The sequence below is a fragment of the Vidua macroura genome, chromosome 14 (assembly GCF_024509145.1).
Source record: "Vidua macroura isolate BioBank_ID:100142 chromosome 14, ASM2450914v1, whole genome shotgun sequence".
NCBI classification, from domain to species: domain Eukaryota; kingdom Metazoa; phylum Chordata; class Aves; order Passeriformes; family Viduidae; genus Vidua; species Vidua macroura.
This window is the reverse complement of record NC_071584.1, coordinates 2,977,350-2,993,653: the sequence shown is the minus strand read 5'-3', so window position 1 is coordinate 2,993,653 and position 16,304 is coordinate 2,977,350. Positions and strand designations below refer to the sequence as shown.

Here is a 16,304-nt window from a genome sequence, read left to right as displayed (position 1 = left end):
CTCAGAGGCCGTGACCCTGCTGGAACTGCCTGACTTGAATAAGGAGGTTTTTAGCCTTGCGAGGCAGGGTTGGGTGTCTTTGGAGCCTGTCAAGGAATGGAGAATCCTGGAAACTCCTCTGGGACCCTCTTCACCTTCAGTCCTTCTGCAGCTCTGTCGGGCACGTTGGAAATTTGTCTTTCCCGCAAGGTCAGCGATGGCCTTGAGCATCTATGGGGTATGTCTGGAACACGGGGGCAAAGAGACGGCGGGGACTGAACATCAGCTCTGCTCCTGCAGCTGCTCTGAGACAGCGCTCAGGGGGATGCAAACAGCCAGGAATGCAGGGGGAGTCTGTCTGCAGCCGGGGGCTCAGCCTGCACTGCTGGTTTGGGTGGGTTGGGATGGTTTTCTGCCAAAGCTGTAAGGCTTGACAGGTGTGCCAGAGAGGAAAGGAGAAATTCGGTGAGGGCAGTCCATTATTCCAGCTTTCTTCTTCAGGAATGGCTTCAGACTCAGTAAGAAGGATCACTGTTTGCAGGCTCAGTGTTATTTCCCACAGCACACTGCTGCTTTTAAATCACACACCAAGACCTGGGAAGGAAAGAGGAGGAGAGAGGGTGAGTCCCTGTCTTTCTTTTCTCATTCAGTTTCTCTTTTTCAAAGGCACTTTTCGGAAAAGAAAGACTTTTTAATATATATTACGGCTACACATCTATATGCCTCTATCATTTTAGATTTTAGATAGTCTGTGCAGAAAGCTGCATGGAATAATTGAGCTTAACACCTTTCAGAATTGATGCCACTACATTTCTTAAATTCCTCCTTTTTTTTTAAAGAAAAAAAAAAAAGGAAGATTTAAGAATTCAGAAACAACACAAACATTTCTCTACCTGAACCTTCCTGGTGATCAAAACTGTAGAGGATTTTCCAAGCCTGAGTTCTGACATAAACACCCACTAGGGTTTTTTGTACATCCCCGTGTTCCTTTCTAGAGTTGTCCTGTGCAGGGAGAATTCTCACCAAGTGTGGGGTTAATTGGGCTGTATGTGAACAAACAGGCAGGGGTGAGGTGGCTCCTGAGGTTTGCAAAGGAATAAAGTAGCACAGAACTCCCAGCTCTGATTTCCTTGGCAGACAAGACGCAGAGAGGAGGAACGAGCTGCTGCCGCCTCTGTGACCCATTTACCTGTGGTCCCAGCCTTAAAACAATTCCAAAAATCGGATCTGTGCTTCTCCTGGGCCCACAGGAAGGGTTGGAGTGAAAAGCAGAGCCATCAGTTCTGTTCCCTTTCGGCCACTAAGGGGAGCTGCTCATTGGCAAATTCGGCTGTGTGATCCAGGGCTTCCAAACCCCCCAAAACTGCTCGTGCTCTTTGTGTTACAACCACTGTGTGCTGCACCAATCCTGATTTCAACTTTGCTTTTGTCCTCCAGGGTGAATAACTGCATTGGATTTTCTAACTACAAATTCTTTCTACTGTTCTTAGCCTATTCTTTGTTGTATTGCTTGTATATTGCTGCAACAGTCTTCAAGTATTTCACTAAGTATTGGACAGTAAGTCATGAAATCCGGTTACTTTTTCATCTCCTCTCAATCTCGTGGGCTTTAGTGACTCTCGGTGCTTTGTTGCTCTCAGGCAGTGGAGGGGCTGCATTTTCCTGGGAGGCGTTTCCTGGGCCCTTTGGGAGTCCACCTCCTGTTAGATGTCTAAAATGCACAGAGCAAGTAGCCTTCAGGAATTTCAGACTGTAGATTATTTTCTGGCAGAGAGGTTCTATCCCTTCCCTGTCCTTGTGTTTGAGTGGGTGTCCCTTGGAAAGTTTGGCATTGATGTGTAAGATCCTGGCAATGATTTGTACATATTTACTGAATAGAAAAAATGGGTCAAAACCCTTTGTTCATTTTCTAACCCCCATAGGCCTCCTTTCTCAATTTAAAAACAGTGACCCAAAGGAGGTTTTTATGCAGTTTCTGGGGGCTGTCCCGGAGCACGCAGGGCCGGGGCAGGGCCGGGGCAGGGCCGGGGCAGGGCCGGGGCAGGGCCGGGGCAGGACGTGCCCGCCCCGGGCCGGTCCCGCCCCCGCGCTGCGCTCCCGCCGCGGGCCTGAGCGGCGGCGCCGGCCGCCAATGGAGCGCGGGCGGCGGGCGCGCTTCCCCCGCCCCGGCGGCGCGCACGGGGGCGCGGCCCCGGCGCATGGAGGCGATGCCCTGCCAGAACCAGCGCCTCGGCCCGCGGCCGCAGGATGAGCCGCCGGCGGCCGCCACGGCCACGGCGAGCGGCGGCACCCGGCTGATCCGCTTCGCCGAGCCCAGCGAGGACAGCGGCTGCCCCAGCCCGGACAGCAGCAGCAGCAGCAGCAACGGGGTGGTGGCGGCGGCGCCGATCCCCGCGGGGGAGGGCGGCGCGCCGGCCATCGGGCCGCAGCTGAAGCTGCTGCCCATGAACGACCAGCTGCGGGAGCTGCAGACCATCATCAGGGACAAGTGAGCGCGCCGGGCCGGGTCGGCTGGGCTGGGGAGGAGCCGCGGCGGGCCGGGGACACGGAGCGGGATCGTCGCTTGTCGCTCGCTCCATCCCCCTCTCCCTCCCTCCATCCCCCCCTCCCTCCCCCTTCAGGGAGCCGCAGCCCCGCCGAGCCGCTCTCAGCCGGCCCCTGGTGCCGGCTCGGCGCTGCCGCCGGAGGGCCGCGTGGCGGGCGCTGCCTGCGGGGTCCCGGTGCGGCCGGGCTGTTCCCGCCGGGCCCGTGGGCCGAGCCCAAGGCCGGCGGGACGCGCTGCCGTGCCGCGTGTGCCGGGTCGAACGCCTGGGCCGGCGGCGCGGCCATGTCTGGTGACGCGGGCCCGAGGGCAGGGCAGGGCAGCGCCCGCCCCGCGCCCAGGGCGGGCAGCGCTCCCGGGGGCTCCCTGCGCACCCCCGCCGCGGGGCTGCCGGGGACTGAGCGGCTCGGCGGCTCTTTAAACCCCTCACACACTTGCACGGTACCTGATGGCGGTTTTGCGGGCGCTCCTGCGGGCGGCTTGGAGCTTGCGTGCCACATCATCAGCACAAGGAGCGTGCAGTACAATAGTGTGTAAGGCCCTTGAGAAAGGAGGCTGTACTTTAGGGTCCCGCGGGCGGGCCCGGCAGCAGCTGGGGCTCATTACAGCTCTCTGGAGATCGCATCCTGCAGGCAGGATAGGGCGGGGAGCCGTTCCCAGGCTCTAACTGGAGACACCTGTGAGCACCATGTTCCATAACGCAGCTCAGGTGTTGAACACGTCCCTCCCACGGATAACGTTTGTAGCTGTGCTTGTTCAGCACTGGTAAGAGGTGATAGTGGAAGGTACTAAATATAGCATACCACATAAGACAAACTTCAGTAGCACCCATCTATTTATTAAAAACTACTGGTTTGCAAGAACCACCAGCAAAGAGGTGTGAAATCAAGCCTATTAATTGAGTGATCAGTTCTGAATATAAAACCTCTCTTCCTGTGACACAGTGGCTTTCTGACATCTGCAGTAAGTCATTGCAGAGACACTGTTCCTTGCTGTGTTTCACATCTGTCCATCTGCATAGTCCATGTTTTGCTATTTTCTGGCTCATGAGGCTTAACTTTGTAGCTAACAGTTATTAATGTTTTTAATGCAAAACTGATCACCCTTTCTCAAAGACAATACTTCCATTAATTTTATTAACTTAGCTGAGCCTCTATACCTTAAACTAATTTGTGGAGGATTTTCCTTAATTTTCAAAGCATTGTGGAAAAAACAAAACCTGGCAGCAGGAGCACCGGAGGCAGTGCAGTCTTGATGTAAGGAGGGCACTTGTGGCAAGACCACACAGATGATCTCTTCAGGTGAGCACACCCACCTGGCAGCTTCTCTGTGGAGCAGAAAAGGAAGCTGGGAGTGGGCTAAGCAGGGAGGGAATCCAAACTAGGCTTGGTGATGGCCTGTGAAAGGTTTTGAGGTTAGGAAAAACCATATAGTTTTGATGTCTAGACAAATACTAGCAATGTAATTACTTTACTCAGTGGTTTTATTATTATTTTGTTTTACACAAGTTTTGACCTGTTTTAAATACATTTAAGAGGTTTCTTGTTACAGTGAGCTTATCCAGAAAGCAGCAGCTGTGATTTTAACTTGAAGGACATTTTTTAGAGTTACATCTGCTTTATTGCAGAAGACTTTGGTAAGAGGAAGTCTAGAATAGGACTTGTAAACAGTGAATTACCAGAGCAGCTGCAGCAATTGCAGGCTGTACTTTATTCTCAGTGTGATGTTGCCCTAGAAATGGGGATGGAACTGTCACTTCCAAGCTCCCTTCCCAACCAGTGAGGAAAATCGGGTAGCAGCCTGCTCAGAAAGGTTGGGTTTGTAGGTAAGGACAGTAGGGAAATATTATTTTTGTGTTCTGTCCCAGGAATTCAGCTGCATCTCATTAAGAGACCTCAGACTGGCCTGTTTTCATACCTGTCATTCAGAAAGATGCTGAAGGGAGAAGAGGATTTTTTAGACACTGTTCATTAACCTTGCCCTGGGCAGCTGCAATCTGCCCTAAGACAACTCGGTAGCTATTGTAGCATTCAAACCAGGTGCTAAAAGAAACTCCTCCTCCTCAGAACTGTGTTTGATGAACTGGCAGCAATGTGGCTCAGAGCAGCTACTGATCAAAAAATCCAATTTGAGCTGATAGAGAGATATGTTGACATATAGTGCTTGGGAAGAGGGAGAAGCTGTCATCTACAGGCCATTAGAGCCCTGTCACTTAGACTTTCTGGATTAAAAAGAACAGGTAACACCTTAACTCAAGGAGAATATTTAGATTCCTTAACGCTGCAGAAGATGGATGTTCCAAATACAGCAATACCTGAGAATGGCAGACATTAAAAGGCAAGCTTCTGGGGAGTGAGAAATGGAACAAAAGTAGGGAAAAAAATCAGTCAATTTGGGACTATTACTGTAAGTGAGGAAGGGGTAAATACTCAGATAATCCCAGTGAGCTGGGATGGAACTAAGGTCTGGTCAGGCCAGATGCAGAAGACTTTGAGGACTCTATTTTGTCCATAGCATGAGCTGCTCAGAGAAGTGGAAAGCTCTTTCCTTGTTCCTGAGAGGATTTAGAGAAAGAAATCATGGCCTTTTCAATTGGTATTACTGTAAAGAAAAAGCCACCTTTGTGTGGCTGGTCATGGTGTCCCATGGGATTCAGGGGTGGCTGGCTGGGTCAGGGATGCCTCCTGAAATGGCACTTTTGCTTCCTTAAAATTAAGAAGAACTTGGTCTGTGTGCCAGAGTCGGGGAGATTGATAGATCACTTCACCGTGCCTGGGATTCCTCATTTTCCCTCAGGCTTGTCACTTTTCTGCTCAGCAAATGCTTAATGGAGGCAGGTGCCTTTTATACTGAGTGGGATATGAACATCAAGTGCTCTAATGGGATGTGAGCTGATGCACTGAAGTACTGAACATTCTAGAACAGTTACAGTCTCTTTACAAGGAGGGAATGATCTCAAGGTAATTTCTAGCCTCAGATGTGAACCAGGGATCTGGAAGCTGAAATGAATAGTGCAGTGATGTGTTTATATAGAAGAAAATTCATTAGCTCAGGTTGGCAGTGTCATTTTAACTCATGATTTAACAGAAGATACAATTTAAATCCAGGTACTTTAAGGTTCTTGTGTCTGTTGGTTGAGATCATTCTGTGGTATTCTGCTAAAGCTTCTTATTCCCTAAGGAACAGTCATAACATAGAAATGCAGATGGCAGAGTGGTTGGATGTGCTCTGGCTGCTGCACAGAGCACGGGGATTCAGGAGTGTGTAACTCACCTGTGCTGGGTAAGGACAACTGCTGCAAGCAGGGAGGGTGGGATCCCTCTGCATCCCAGCGCCAGCGTTGAAAAGATTAAGGACTGCAGTCCATTAAGTACTCAAGTGCTGCAGGTGGAACATGGACCTGTTCCCAGCTACATCATCTCCCTGAGTGCCAACAGCTCATCCGGTGCCTTCAGTTTTCATAAAAACCTTTTACAAATCCTCTGTAGGGAAGTGGCTTTTTTCCAGCCTGGCCTTCACCCTGAGTGTCTCTCAACGAGATCTGTGAGGTAATGAGAGATACAGGAATTACTGAAGCTCCAATACCTGCAGACATGACAAGTACCAAGTGCTAAAGCAGGAAGAAACCCTGCAGCTACTTTGTTTTACAATTCAGTCCCAAAAAAAACATTTCTTCTCACCTCCCAAGACAGACACTGTAACATCAGCCACACTCCCCTGCCTTCAGAAACAAAGTGAAACTCATTTATATTGTGTAACACAATGTTCCTGCTACAAGTTAGGTTTTAATGCCTCATATTTTTAGATGTTGTCTTGTTACTTGATGGAGCAGCTGAAACAGTTTCTAGTCTGACATGAGTTGTTGCTTTATGTATTTCTATCTGGTATTTAGGAAGAACAGTTACAGTGTTTTCACATAAGCCCCTTTTTTTTTTCTGCCCCCTGGCAGTTCTGACAGGATGTAGGATTTGAGATGTGGTCTCAGCTTTCCAGCTGCCCCTGTACATGAGGTCTGACATTTTCTGTATTGCTGTTATTTGTACGCATTGTCATGCAATACAAATTGTCATTTTCTGTCTCCCACCCCTTCTCAAAAACCAGGTATGACCAATGAAAGGTGCTCAGTGAAGTGTGCAGAGGAACATCTATGTCTCTGCAAGGACAGAGGAGTTGGTTCAAAGCCTCATAATCTGCATTAATAACTCAGAGTATTCACTTGGAACACGCTATCACTTTGCAGTCAAAACTGTGGTCTGGACATTGTTGGGTCGGTCTTACACCTATTTGTGAAATTCGGCTTAATTTTCTGAAATGCCAGTCCAGAAGAACCTAGATATGCCACTTAGCTACTTCCGTCTTTTAAAAATACTTCTCTACACCACAGATAGAAGTATGAAACTTTCCCAAAACCTTAATAAAATCAGGTCATATAATTGTACAGATTTGGGGTTGGGTTGTTTTGGTTTTGTTTTGTTTTTTTTTTTTTTTAAGTTTTAGGGTCTTTTTGAGCATTGCCTGTCTAGTTAATATCAAAATAGCAGAAAGTTAGGAATATCCTGTCAGTACCAGAAAGAAAAAAAAAAAAAAAAAAAAAAAAGGTTAAGTTAATGCTCTTTTAAAACCTCTTTTTTAAAGTGGGGAATAAATGACTGGTTTCTAGGCAATGAGCAGGCAAACCTTTTGACTTTCATTCATGTAAGCATGAGGTGTCTTGGAATCTTGGGGATTAAATACAAAATGGTATTTAAGGATACATGCAGAGTATTAGGGTTTGAAAACATGAGAGGGATTAATAGCAAATTTCATTTAAAAGTACCTCTTACCATGTTGGTGCTGTGTCTGATGGTTTTCAGAGCTACTGTCCTGTGAGTGTTGGCTCTTTGATCAGAAATGTGTCCTATTCTGGTGTAGTGAGAGTTGCTCTTGGCATGGGAAGCAAGGAGTTAATGCTGCTTTTAAAATGCAGGCTTTTAACCTTTCATTTTGCCTTCTGAAGGGGCCAAAAGCCACAGAGCAAAAGGTTGTACCCAAACTAATAAGAGGCAGAGAGGTGTTTTCATGGGAATGCTCATTAATCCCTGCTCAGTTTAACCTCACATTCACTGATCTAATCACACTCAGTGAGTTCCAGATAAGATATGATGTATCTCCTGCTTATCAGCTGTGTTGTCAGCCCTGGGTTAAGGATCTCTGTGATCATTGTCCCACAGTTTCTGTCTGACTGGAGGACAGGCAAGCAAAGCTCACTTGCTCAGAGCTGCAGGGAGTGCAGGAATATCTGAGCTCAGGGGGTGTTTTGGAACTGAGCTGGAGCAGCAGTACCATGGGAAACCTACAGGACATCATCCTCTTGTGTTTAATTGCTACAGGTACAGAGCAGCACTGCCAGCAGCAAGAGCCAAACCCCAGTGCTGGGTCACTGCATCTCTGCCACCAACCAGGAAACCCATGATGCAGAACCCCTGGGATAAATGTAGTATATGATAGGAGACTTTCTCTGAACTGCCTTGGAATATAGTATTTAATATAGTATTTAAGCAATGTTCTTACAGTTATTCCCCAACTTAAAATGTAACTTATTACCTTTTTCAGGAAATCCAGTAGAGGAGACTTCGTATTTTCTGCTGATCGTCTGGTAGGTGAAGAATTTCTTCTTCTTGATATTGTACTTTGCAACTCCTTCATAAAATGGGTCTTTCAGAACAGAAGAATGGTAGTGTGACAGCAACTTTTCTACCCAAAAGAAATTTCTGTGTGACTGCAACTTTCTGTATAGAGACTTCTGTTCAGTGTTTCATCTCAACAGGTTCCAGAAACCATGGTGTTACCAGACACAGCTACTTGAAGACAGAGACCTGTAGTAATAAGAGAATTCTGTTCAAAAACAGATGCACAGAGGTTGCAGATAATTGAGTTTTACTTTGAAGCAGTACTTTTGATCTTGTGAACAAAGCAGTACAATTTCTTACAGCCTAGATGTTACCAGTTGCTTGCATGCAGAAGTGCCTCCTGGCTTGCTGTGTATTAGATTGTTAGCTCTGGGTGCATCCACGTGAAGAATTTGTCTTTGGCCATATGGTGGTTACTGGCAGGGACAAAGCAGTTTGAAGTTTTCACATGTTAGTAAGTCAGAACAAAGACTGCTGTGAGTGTAGCATTTAAATTACAAACTTAAAGAAAACCCCAGCACTTGCTAATACACACACACTTGCTTTTGTCCACAAGGGTGTTTGCTCTTTGCAAATCCACTCTCATTAACAGAGGGAAGTGTTCTTCCCCTTCCAGCATAGTCCAGAGACCATTCACAGTTAGAGCCACAGCAGGCAGCTTTCCTGTGATGAGCCCAGTCTTAATCCAGGCTTGCTCAGGCTTAGCTATGACCACAACCTAAGATTGTGACTGCAGTGCTGTTTATCTTCATGGCTTTCCACTTTCCCCTTCTTGAGGATGTTTCCTGCATTCCAGTACCTTACTGTCAGTAATCAGTGTGAAGGACCTTTTCCATGTACCTTCTCACCTTTCTTGTGTGTCCTGCCCTGTTCTGAGGAAAACACTGATTTTTCCCCCCCCCCCTCTCATTGCTGGAAACTGCAGATCCAGGCAGTGAGTTCAGGTCCTTGCACCAGTGTCCTCTATGGGCTGGCCAGCACAGCCAGAGAGCCCCTGTGTGCTGGTCCTGCAGCTCTTTGCCACAGAGCCTGCTCTGTTTTCCATCTTGTGGGAGGAATTTTGCACAAAAGAATATGTAGGACTCTCATTTTCTGAATATTTTTCCTAGGTGTGACAAAGAACAGTTATAATTTCATGTGGGATTTGGTCTCTACTAAACTTGGCAAGGTGCAAAAAGTTATGACTTGCCATGTTTTCCCAGAGAGCAAACAGAGTTTAATGGCAAGAGGCAATGCATGAAGAAAACTATGGGATTATAGGGGAAGAAAATACACCTTGTTGCAGTGAGGAAATGAGAATGAAGTTAAACTTGCTCCTACCTTGGCAGCTGTTGGGGGCAATGTCTCCTGAGGTCACCAGAGGGAGAGCTCTTAAGGAGGGATTCTAAAGGTGATGGATTTCTGGTGGTGCAGTTTTTTCTTCTGGCAGTTTGTTTCACACATAAGGGGATGACACAAAGGAAATGTTTGAAGATACTTGTGAGAAAAAGGAGTTAATGGGCGGTGGAGGTTGGCAGGGAGTGTCTGAAAGCCATTGCCAGGGCTGTGATCCTGAAACTGAAAGAAGTCAGGTTAAAGTCATGAGAAGGAAGGACCAAGACAAGCCTGTGTGGTGTTTGTGAAGGAGGAGAAGCAGCCCCTGGCATGGGAGACAATCAGTCCTTGTGCTGGTGGTGGAACTGGGGACAGCTGGAACTCAGGGCAGCTGGTGGGAAGGGCACAGAGCTCCTCTTGGGGCAGGAGGCTCCCTCTGATCCCAGCACCCACACACTGGAGGCACTGAACTGGTGTCACAGCTGCTGGTGCTTTGCAGCAGAAAGCACATTTTTGGAGGGTGACTGGAGGCCTGAGGTGGAGCCATGAATTCATTTCTCAGCCCTACCAGCAGCTCCCTGTGTAACACTGACCAGGTCTCTTCACCTTTCTGCCCTCCTGCCTCTTTCAGGGGGTGAGCTTTCAAAATGGTTTGAAATGCTGAGCTGCAAAGAGCTGTACAGATGCAGAGGATGTTCTGCCTCCTCTTGAGCTTCCAAGAGAAGCCACACATAATGGGTTAGAGGATTTTCTGGTCAGACTCTTCTACCTTGGGACCAAAGCTTTACTTCCTGTTTCATGTGGGGCTGTAATAACACCGGGTTTATCTTCTAAGCAATGGCAGCCACCTCTCTGGGAGAGGAGCAGCTGGTTCCTGGGGCATGAGAGAAAAGAGGAGGGAATGAATCCCTGAGTGTGGGGGTGGCAGGAAGCACAGTGCAAAAAAAAATGTTTTATCAACACTGACAAGTTTACAAAGAATCCTTCCAGCCTCTGTGTAAAACACTGATAAATGTAGGGAGATCACAGAGATTATTTGACCATAAGACCATTACTGGATTACTCTAAACTTTTGGCAGATTATATGGAGCAATGTCAGCACTACAGCAAGATTAAAAAGGCTTTTCTTCCAAACCTGGCAAATAGGTTGGTTTTTTTTTTTTTTTTTTTGTTTTGTTTTTTTTTTTTTTTTTTGGTGAATTAAGTTCAAAAACATAAAATAAAATTGGGTACAAATGTCCCAGAAACTGACCACAACCTCTGAGTATGGCTGCCACAAACACAGCTCTAGGGAAAAAAAGTTGTATTAAAATAACTAAAAATACCTTGAAAGAGAGATTATAAATATAAGAGACCATTTCTAGCAGAGGCTGCTTGTGTGCCAGGAAGTGGGGCAGAATAGAAGGGACAGGAAAACCTTCCAGGCTGCCCTCTGGAATAAGAACTGCCTGAGGTGAGCAGTATACCTGCTCCATCCCAGGAGCATTGCCTCACTCTCCATCCCACAGTGAATTTTGAGTAATCAGTGATTTTTTTAGTTAAAGCTCTTGCTTGGCAGTAAGCTTTCCTTGAGCAGTTCTGGGCTGTGAATCTCTGGCTCACGAACAGAGAGAATTCTCACATCTTTAATACCCAGAGCATCTTTCAGGACAGGCATTCTGGCTGCAGGTGGATGTGTTTGGTACTCTGCAGGGCAGCACCAGGGGAGGCCTTGGGGGCTCACGAGCTGCCCCTCCACCTGGACCATCCAGAAGTGCAGGGATTGGCAGAGCACCACGTGGAAAGCAGAGCTGGCAGGAGCTGGGAGATGAAGGTGATAAAGAGATTCCTAGACCTGCTGACCTGTCTTTGGGCACTTGTGTGTGTGCATTGCTGCAGCTTCTGGGGCTGTTCTGGCAGCCCAGCTGCAGTTTAGTCCTGAAACAGGGAGGTGAAAATAGAGCCTGGCTGAAGGGGAACTTCACCTTTCCCTCACCAGGATTTCCTGTAAGCAAATGGAGTTACATTGGTGCCTTACTCATCTGTTGAGAATAATTTGTCTGTGAAGCCTCTGCCTACCAGATGTAAATAAAGTCAGTTTTATGATTGCTTATGAACCCCCTCTTTTCTCCCCATTTTGTTCTGCAATGCCTTTGTTTGATTTGTGGCCAAAACAAAGGCCTCACCCCCAAAAGGTCTCAAAATTCAGTCCTTAATTGCTGTTAAAGAGACCCTTTTAGACCCTTGGGGCTCACCCAGTCCTTGTAACTACTACTGCCACGTAGTGCCTTATCTCCAGAGATAACAATCCCTTTAAGCTGAACCATCTCTTTGGTTCCACAGATCAGACTCGTGGTTGAAGAGGGACTGAATCAACTGCCCTACACAGAATGTACTGTTACCACTCCAACAGGTATGTGTGAAATCACCCCTGGCCTGGGTAGGACTGGAAGTGGAACTGATATCAAAATACATAGAATTATTACAATTATTAGTAGAGTTACAGAATATTCTGAGCTGGAAGGGACTCAGAGGATCATTGAATCCAGTTCCCTGCTCCTCAGAGAACTGCCTAAACCTGAACCCTACAGCATCCAGATGGTCTTTGAACTCTGACAGATTTGGTGCCACGAGCACTTCCCTGGGGAACTCTGAGCAGGGCAGAGTGTCTGTCCCTGTTTAAAAAGCTACGAGGTACATAACATCACAACTGAGCAAAGCAGTCAACACTGTCATTTCACTAAGGATTACAGTGATCTTGCAAAACCACGATGAAAATGTACCTGTGAATGTGCAATATCAGTTCACCTGACCACACCACAGCCTTGGACTAAATTTCACATGCCCATTAAGGAAAAAGTACTTGGCACAAGCAGCTTTGCCTTGCCAGCCTAAATCTGGCCCTGCAACTGGGGCCAGCTGGGAGTGAGGATGAGCTATGTTGGCACTAGAGAAAACCATTGCAGGAGTTGTGGTTCCTCCTGTCAGCTGTAAAGATCTCTAAGGTTACAGGTACTCAGGTGTGCAGTACTCAGAGGCAGCTGCTGAGTTCATCAGCAGGTTGGGGGAACTGCTCAGCTCCATGGTGTGACCCAGAGCACACCTGTGAGACGTGCTCCAGCTGAGTCCTGTTCCCCCTTAGAACTCCACTTGCATTCCTGCAGGGTCAATCTCCCACTCTGCAGTAAAACATTGGTGTGGCTTTACTTACACTTAGAGAAATGATGAACTGCAAAACCTCAACTGTGGAACCAGACAGAGTTCAGGCACCTACCCAGGAGGCACCATCCCTTACCTGTGCTCCTTTTTATGTCAAACAGCCGCTTCACCTCTTGAGCATTGGTGTCACATCTGTTCCCCTCAGTCAGTGACAGATCCAGGACCAGCTCCTCTCTGTTCAGAGAGGGCAGAAGGGAGCAGACACTGCCACTGAGCTCTGGTTTCTTTCCTCACAGGACACAAGTATGAAGGAGTCCGATTCGAAAAGGGAAACTGCGGGGTCAGCATCATGAGAAGTGGTAGGTGCTGCTGGCTGCTGAAGGACACACATTAAATGCTTTGGAAACCTGGAAGCAACTTCCTTGCAAAGATGTGCAACAACAGGTTTACCCAAATTCTTTCTTAGGTATCCTTGATAACAGACTATCCAGGAATACCTCCCATTAACCTTTAAGGAGACAAATGGCTGGAACAGATCTCCTGTGGCCCCTTCCCTGGCAGCTGTTCCCTGTGAGGGGCCAAGTGTCCTGCCCTGTTTCCCACTTGTGCCCAGAGCCAGGGCCCCACCCCAGCCACGCTCCGCGGGGGCAGAGTCCCTGTCAGTGCCCAGTGCTGGGCAAACCTTTGGATCTGTGCTGGCAAACCCAGCAGCCCCACACTCTGCCCCACCCTCTGTCACCGGGATGTCCCCAAACCCCACCCACCCCTTCTGACCTTTCCAGCTCTGTCCTGTGAGAGCTCAGCACAGCTGGGAGCACCAAACCCAGGGCTCGCCAACACCGAGGAGACTCGGTTTGCTGTAAACAGAGGAAAAAGGGGAAGAGCCTCAGGTGTTTTAATGCTTAGAACCGTCCACAAGGACAGGGGTGTGGCTGTCCATTTGGGACTGTTTAGGGGGACATGAGATTCCCATTTGGGAATCTCCATATGGGACTGTTCCTTTGGGACTGTCCATCAAGGACGGTTCGTTTGGGACTGTCCCTTTGGGGGCTGTTTGGGACTGTTCCTTTGGGACTGTGTCTTTGGGGGCTGTCCATTTGGGACTGTCCCTTTGGACTGTCTCTTTGGGGACTGTCCTTTTGGGAATGTCTCTTTGGGGATTGTCCATTTGGGGGGACATGAGATTCCCATTTGGGAATCTCTATCTGGGGACTGTCCCTTTGGGGGCTCTTTGGGACTGTTCCTTTGGGACTGTCCCTTCGGGGGCTCTTTGGGACTGTCCCTGTCCCTGCAGCCCCTTGCCCCGAGCCCTTTCCCAGTGTCACATCTGCTGCTGTGTCTGTGCTGTCCCGTGCAGGGGAGGCGATGGAGCAGGGCCTGCGGGACTGCTGCCGATCCATCCGCATCGGGAAAATCCTGATCCAGAGCGACGAGGAGACGCAGCGAGCCAAGGTGTACTACGCCAAGTTCCCCCCAGACATCTACAGGAGGAAAGTGCTGCTCATGTACCCGATCCTGAGTGAGTGTCTGCCGCCAGCACGGCCAGGCGGGCTCCTCTGGGCGCTGAGCGCCGGCACAGACTGAAAATAGCCACCTGCTGGGGCTCTGCTGGGTTTAGGGGACAGGAGGGAATTGATCAGGCTGTGCCAGGACACAGGTGACAGAGGAGGGAATTGATCAGGCTGTGCCAGGACACAGGTGACAGAGGAGGGAATTGATCAGGCTGTGCCAGGACACAGGTGACAGAGGAGGGAATTGATCAGGCTGTGCCAGGATACACATTACTCAGCTGCACCAGTATGAATGCAGAGCAAATCGTTTGGGCATGGCTGCTTTTGGGAGAAAGGCTGAGATTAAGACTGGATATAAATTTAATTAAATGAATTTTGCCATGGAAAAAAACTCAAACAGTATTTTTCTTATTCTGAGACATTTCTAGATTAATATTATAAGGAGTTTGTTGGGATGATATTACTTGTCCTGCCATTAGGAGAACAAGGAGTACATGCAGAGGTGATGCCTTTCCAGTGGGAAAGGACAGAGTCGCCATTCAGTCACACCAACTACCACAGGTATTCTCAGAGAGCTTAGGACAAGTTCATCAACCAGGGCAAAACCCCTAAACCCTCTACCCCTCTTTGCCCTCTCAGGTACTGGGAACACGGTCATCGAGGCTGTCAAAGTGCTCGTGGAGCACGGGGTCCAGCCCAGCGTCATCATCCTGCTCAGCCTCTTCTCCACACCTCACGGTGAGTGGGGGGGCAGAGGAGTGAGCACAGCTGTGTCTGCTGGGGACAGTGACATCAGTTACACAGGGGACAGGCAGGGCAGAGCTGTGCCTTTGCCATGGCAGCATCGCTTTGTCAGAGCAGGTTTGGGGTTTTTTTTGGCTGAATTGTAACACTGAGCAAACAGTTTGGTGTGGGCAGTGAGGAGGGGACTGAATGGCAGAACTGCAAATGGGAGAGTGTTCCTAAAAGCAAGAGTTTGCAGCACTGCCAGGTCCATGGCTCACAGAGCAGTGCCAGGCCAGCTGCTGTTCTGGACCATGGAATGTGTGGGTTGGTCCAGCACCAGAATAACACCAGGAGGGGGAGCTGAATGGAGCTACAGAACTGGCCTGGCTGTAGGTTAAAGGTAAAAGGGGATCTAAATGAGGAACATTTGCTTCCCTGGGAGGATCTTGTGTGTTGTATTAGAAATTGGCTGTGGCAGAAAACTCAGCTGAACTGCAGAGCAACCTGCAACCACTTTAATTGGGAGTATGGGTGTATGGGAAAGGCAATTCCAAAGAAGAAACCCCAAAAAAGCAAACCCCTGAAGTCAGGCAGCTTTCCTCATAGATGGTTAGCTAAGGCAGGGACAGGAAGAGGAGACAAGCACAGAGCCTGACTTACTTTTGGAATGCTGCTGATCACAGTTTGACGTGGGCTGAAGCACTGGAGTCATTATTGCCTTTGCTGTCTCTTCCAAGGTGCCAAATCCATCATCCAGGAATTCCCAGAAATCACCATTTTAACTACAGAAGTGCATCCTGTTGCACCAACGCACTTTGGACAGAAGTATTTTGGGACAGACTGACAGTCTTGGAACAACTGGATATGACTCTATGGCATTACAAGAGGTTTTTTTTACATTTTATTACTATTGAGCTGGTCGAGGGCACGTTTAAAAACCTTTTTGGCCAACTAACTTAGGTTAGTGCTGGCCTGAACAGGGATCAGGTACAGTGACAAAGCACTCTGGTTACACGGTCAAGCATCTCCATGTTGGGGTTCTATAATTGCCACACTCTGCTTTTTAACCTATTTATTCTTCTCCAGCCTGTCTGTGGCCGCCTGCAAGAGCGAAATAAATGCAACTAAACCCCAAGAGAGTGTCCTTCATTTCTAGGGTCACTTGGCATCACTCCAGCCACAGCCACTCCCAGTGCTTCTACATCTCAGGGTGCACTTGGATCTCAAGGCCTTCCTGAGCAGCCACATGGATTTTTGGTCTTTGGCTGGTGGCCAAGAACCAAAAGTACAACTCTTGGGATTTTGCTCTGCAAACATTATTCTCAAATAGTGAAACACCCCTGGTTGTCTTGCTCAAGGGTCCTGAATCAAGAAGATTCCTGTTGCAGCACATGTACAAACTGGGTGGGAACTGGGGGTGCCAGC

At 48.4% G+C, this 16,304-nt stretch overlaps 1 protein-coding gene across 1 annotated transcript; it reads left to right on the top strand.

Annotated features, from left to right (window-relative positions):
* Nucleotides 1-2,138: 2,138 nt before the first annotated feature.
* Nucleotides 2,139-16,014, top strand: UPRT (uracil phosphoribosyltransferase homolog). Its single transcript, XM_053990378.1, has 7 exons — nt 2,139-2,467; nt 8,114-8,156; nt 11,827-11,896; nt 12,939-13,001; nt 14,000-14,161; nt 14,793-14,891; nt 15,617-16,014. Exons 1-7 carry the CDS (start codon nt 2,178-2,180, stop codon nt 15,721-15,723), a joined length of 834 nt encoding a protein of 277 aa, XP_053846353.1. The 5' UTR covers nt 2,139-2,177; the 3' UTR covers nt 15,724-16,014.
* The last annotated feature ends 290 nt before the right edge of the window (nt 16,015-16,304 follow it).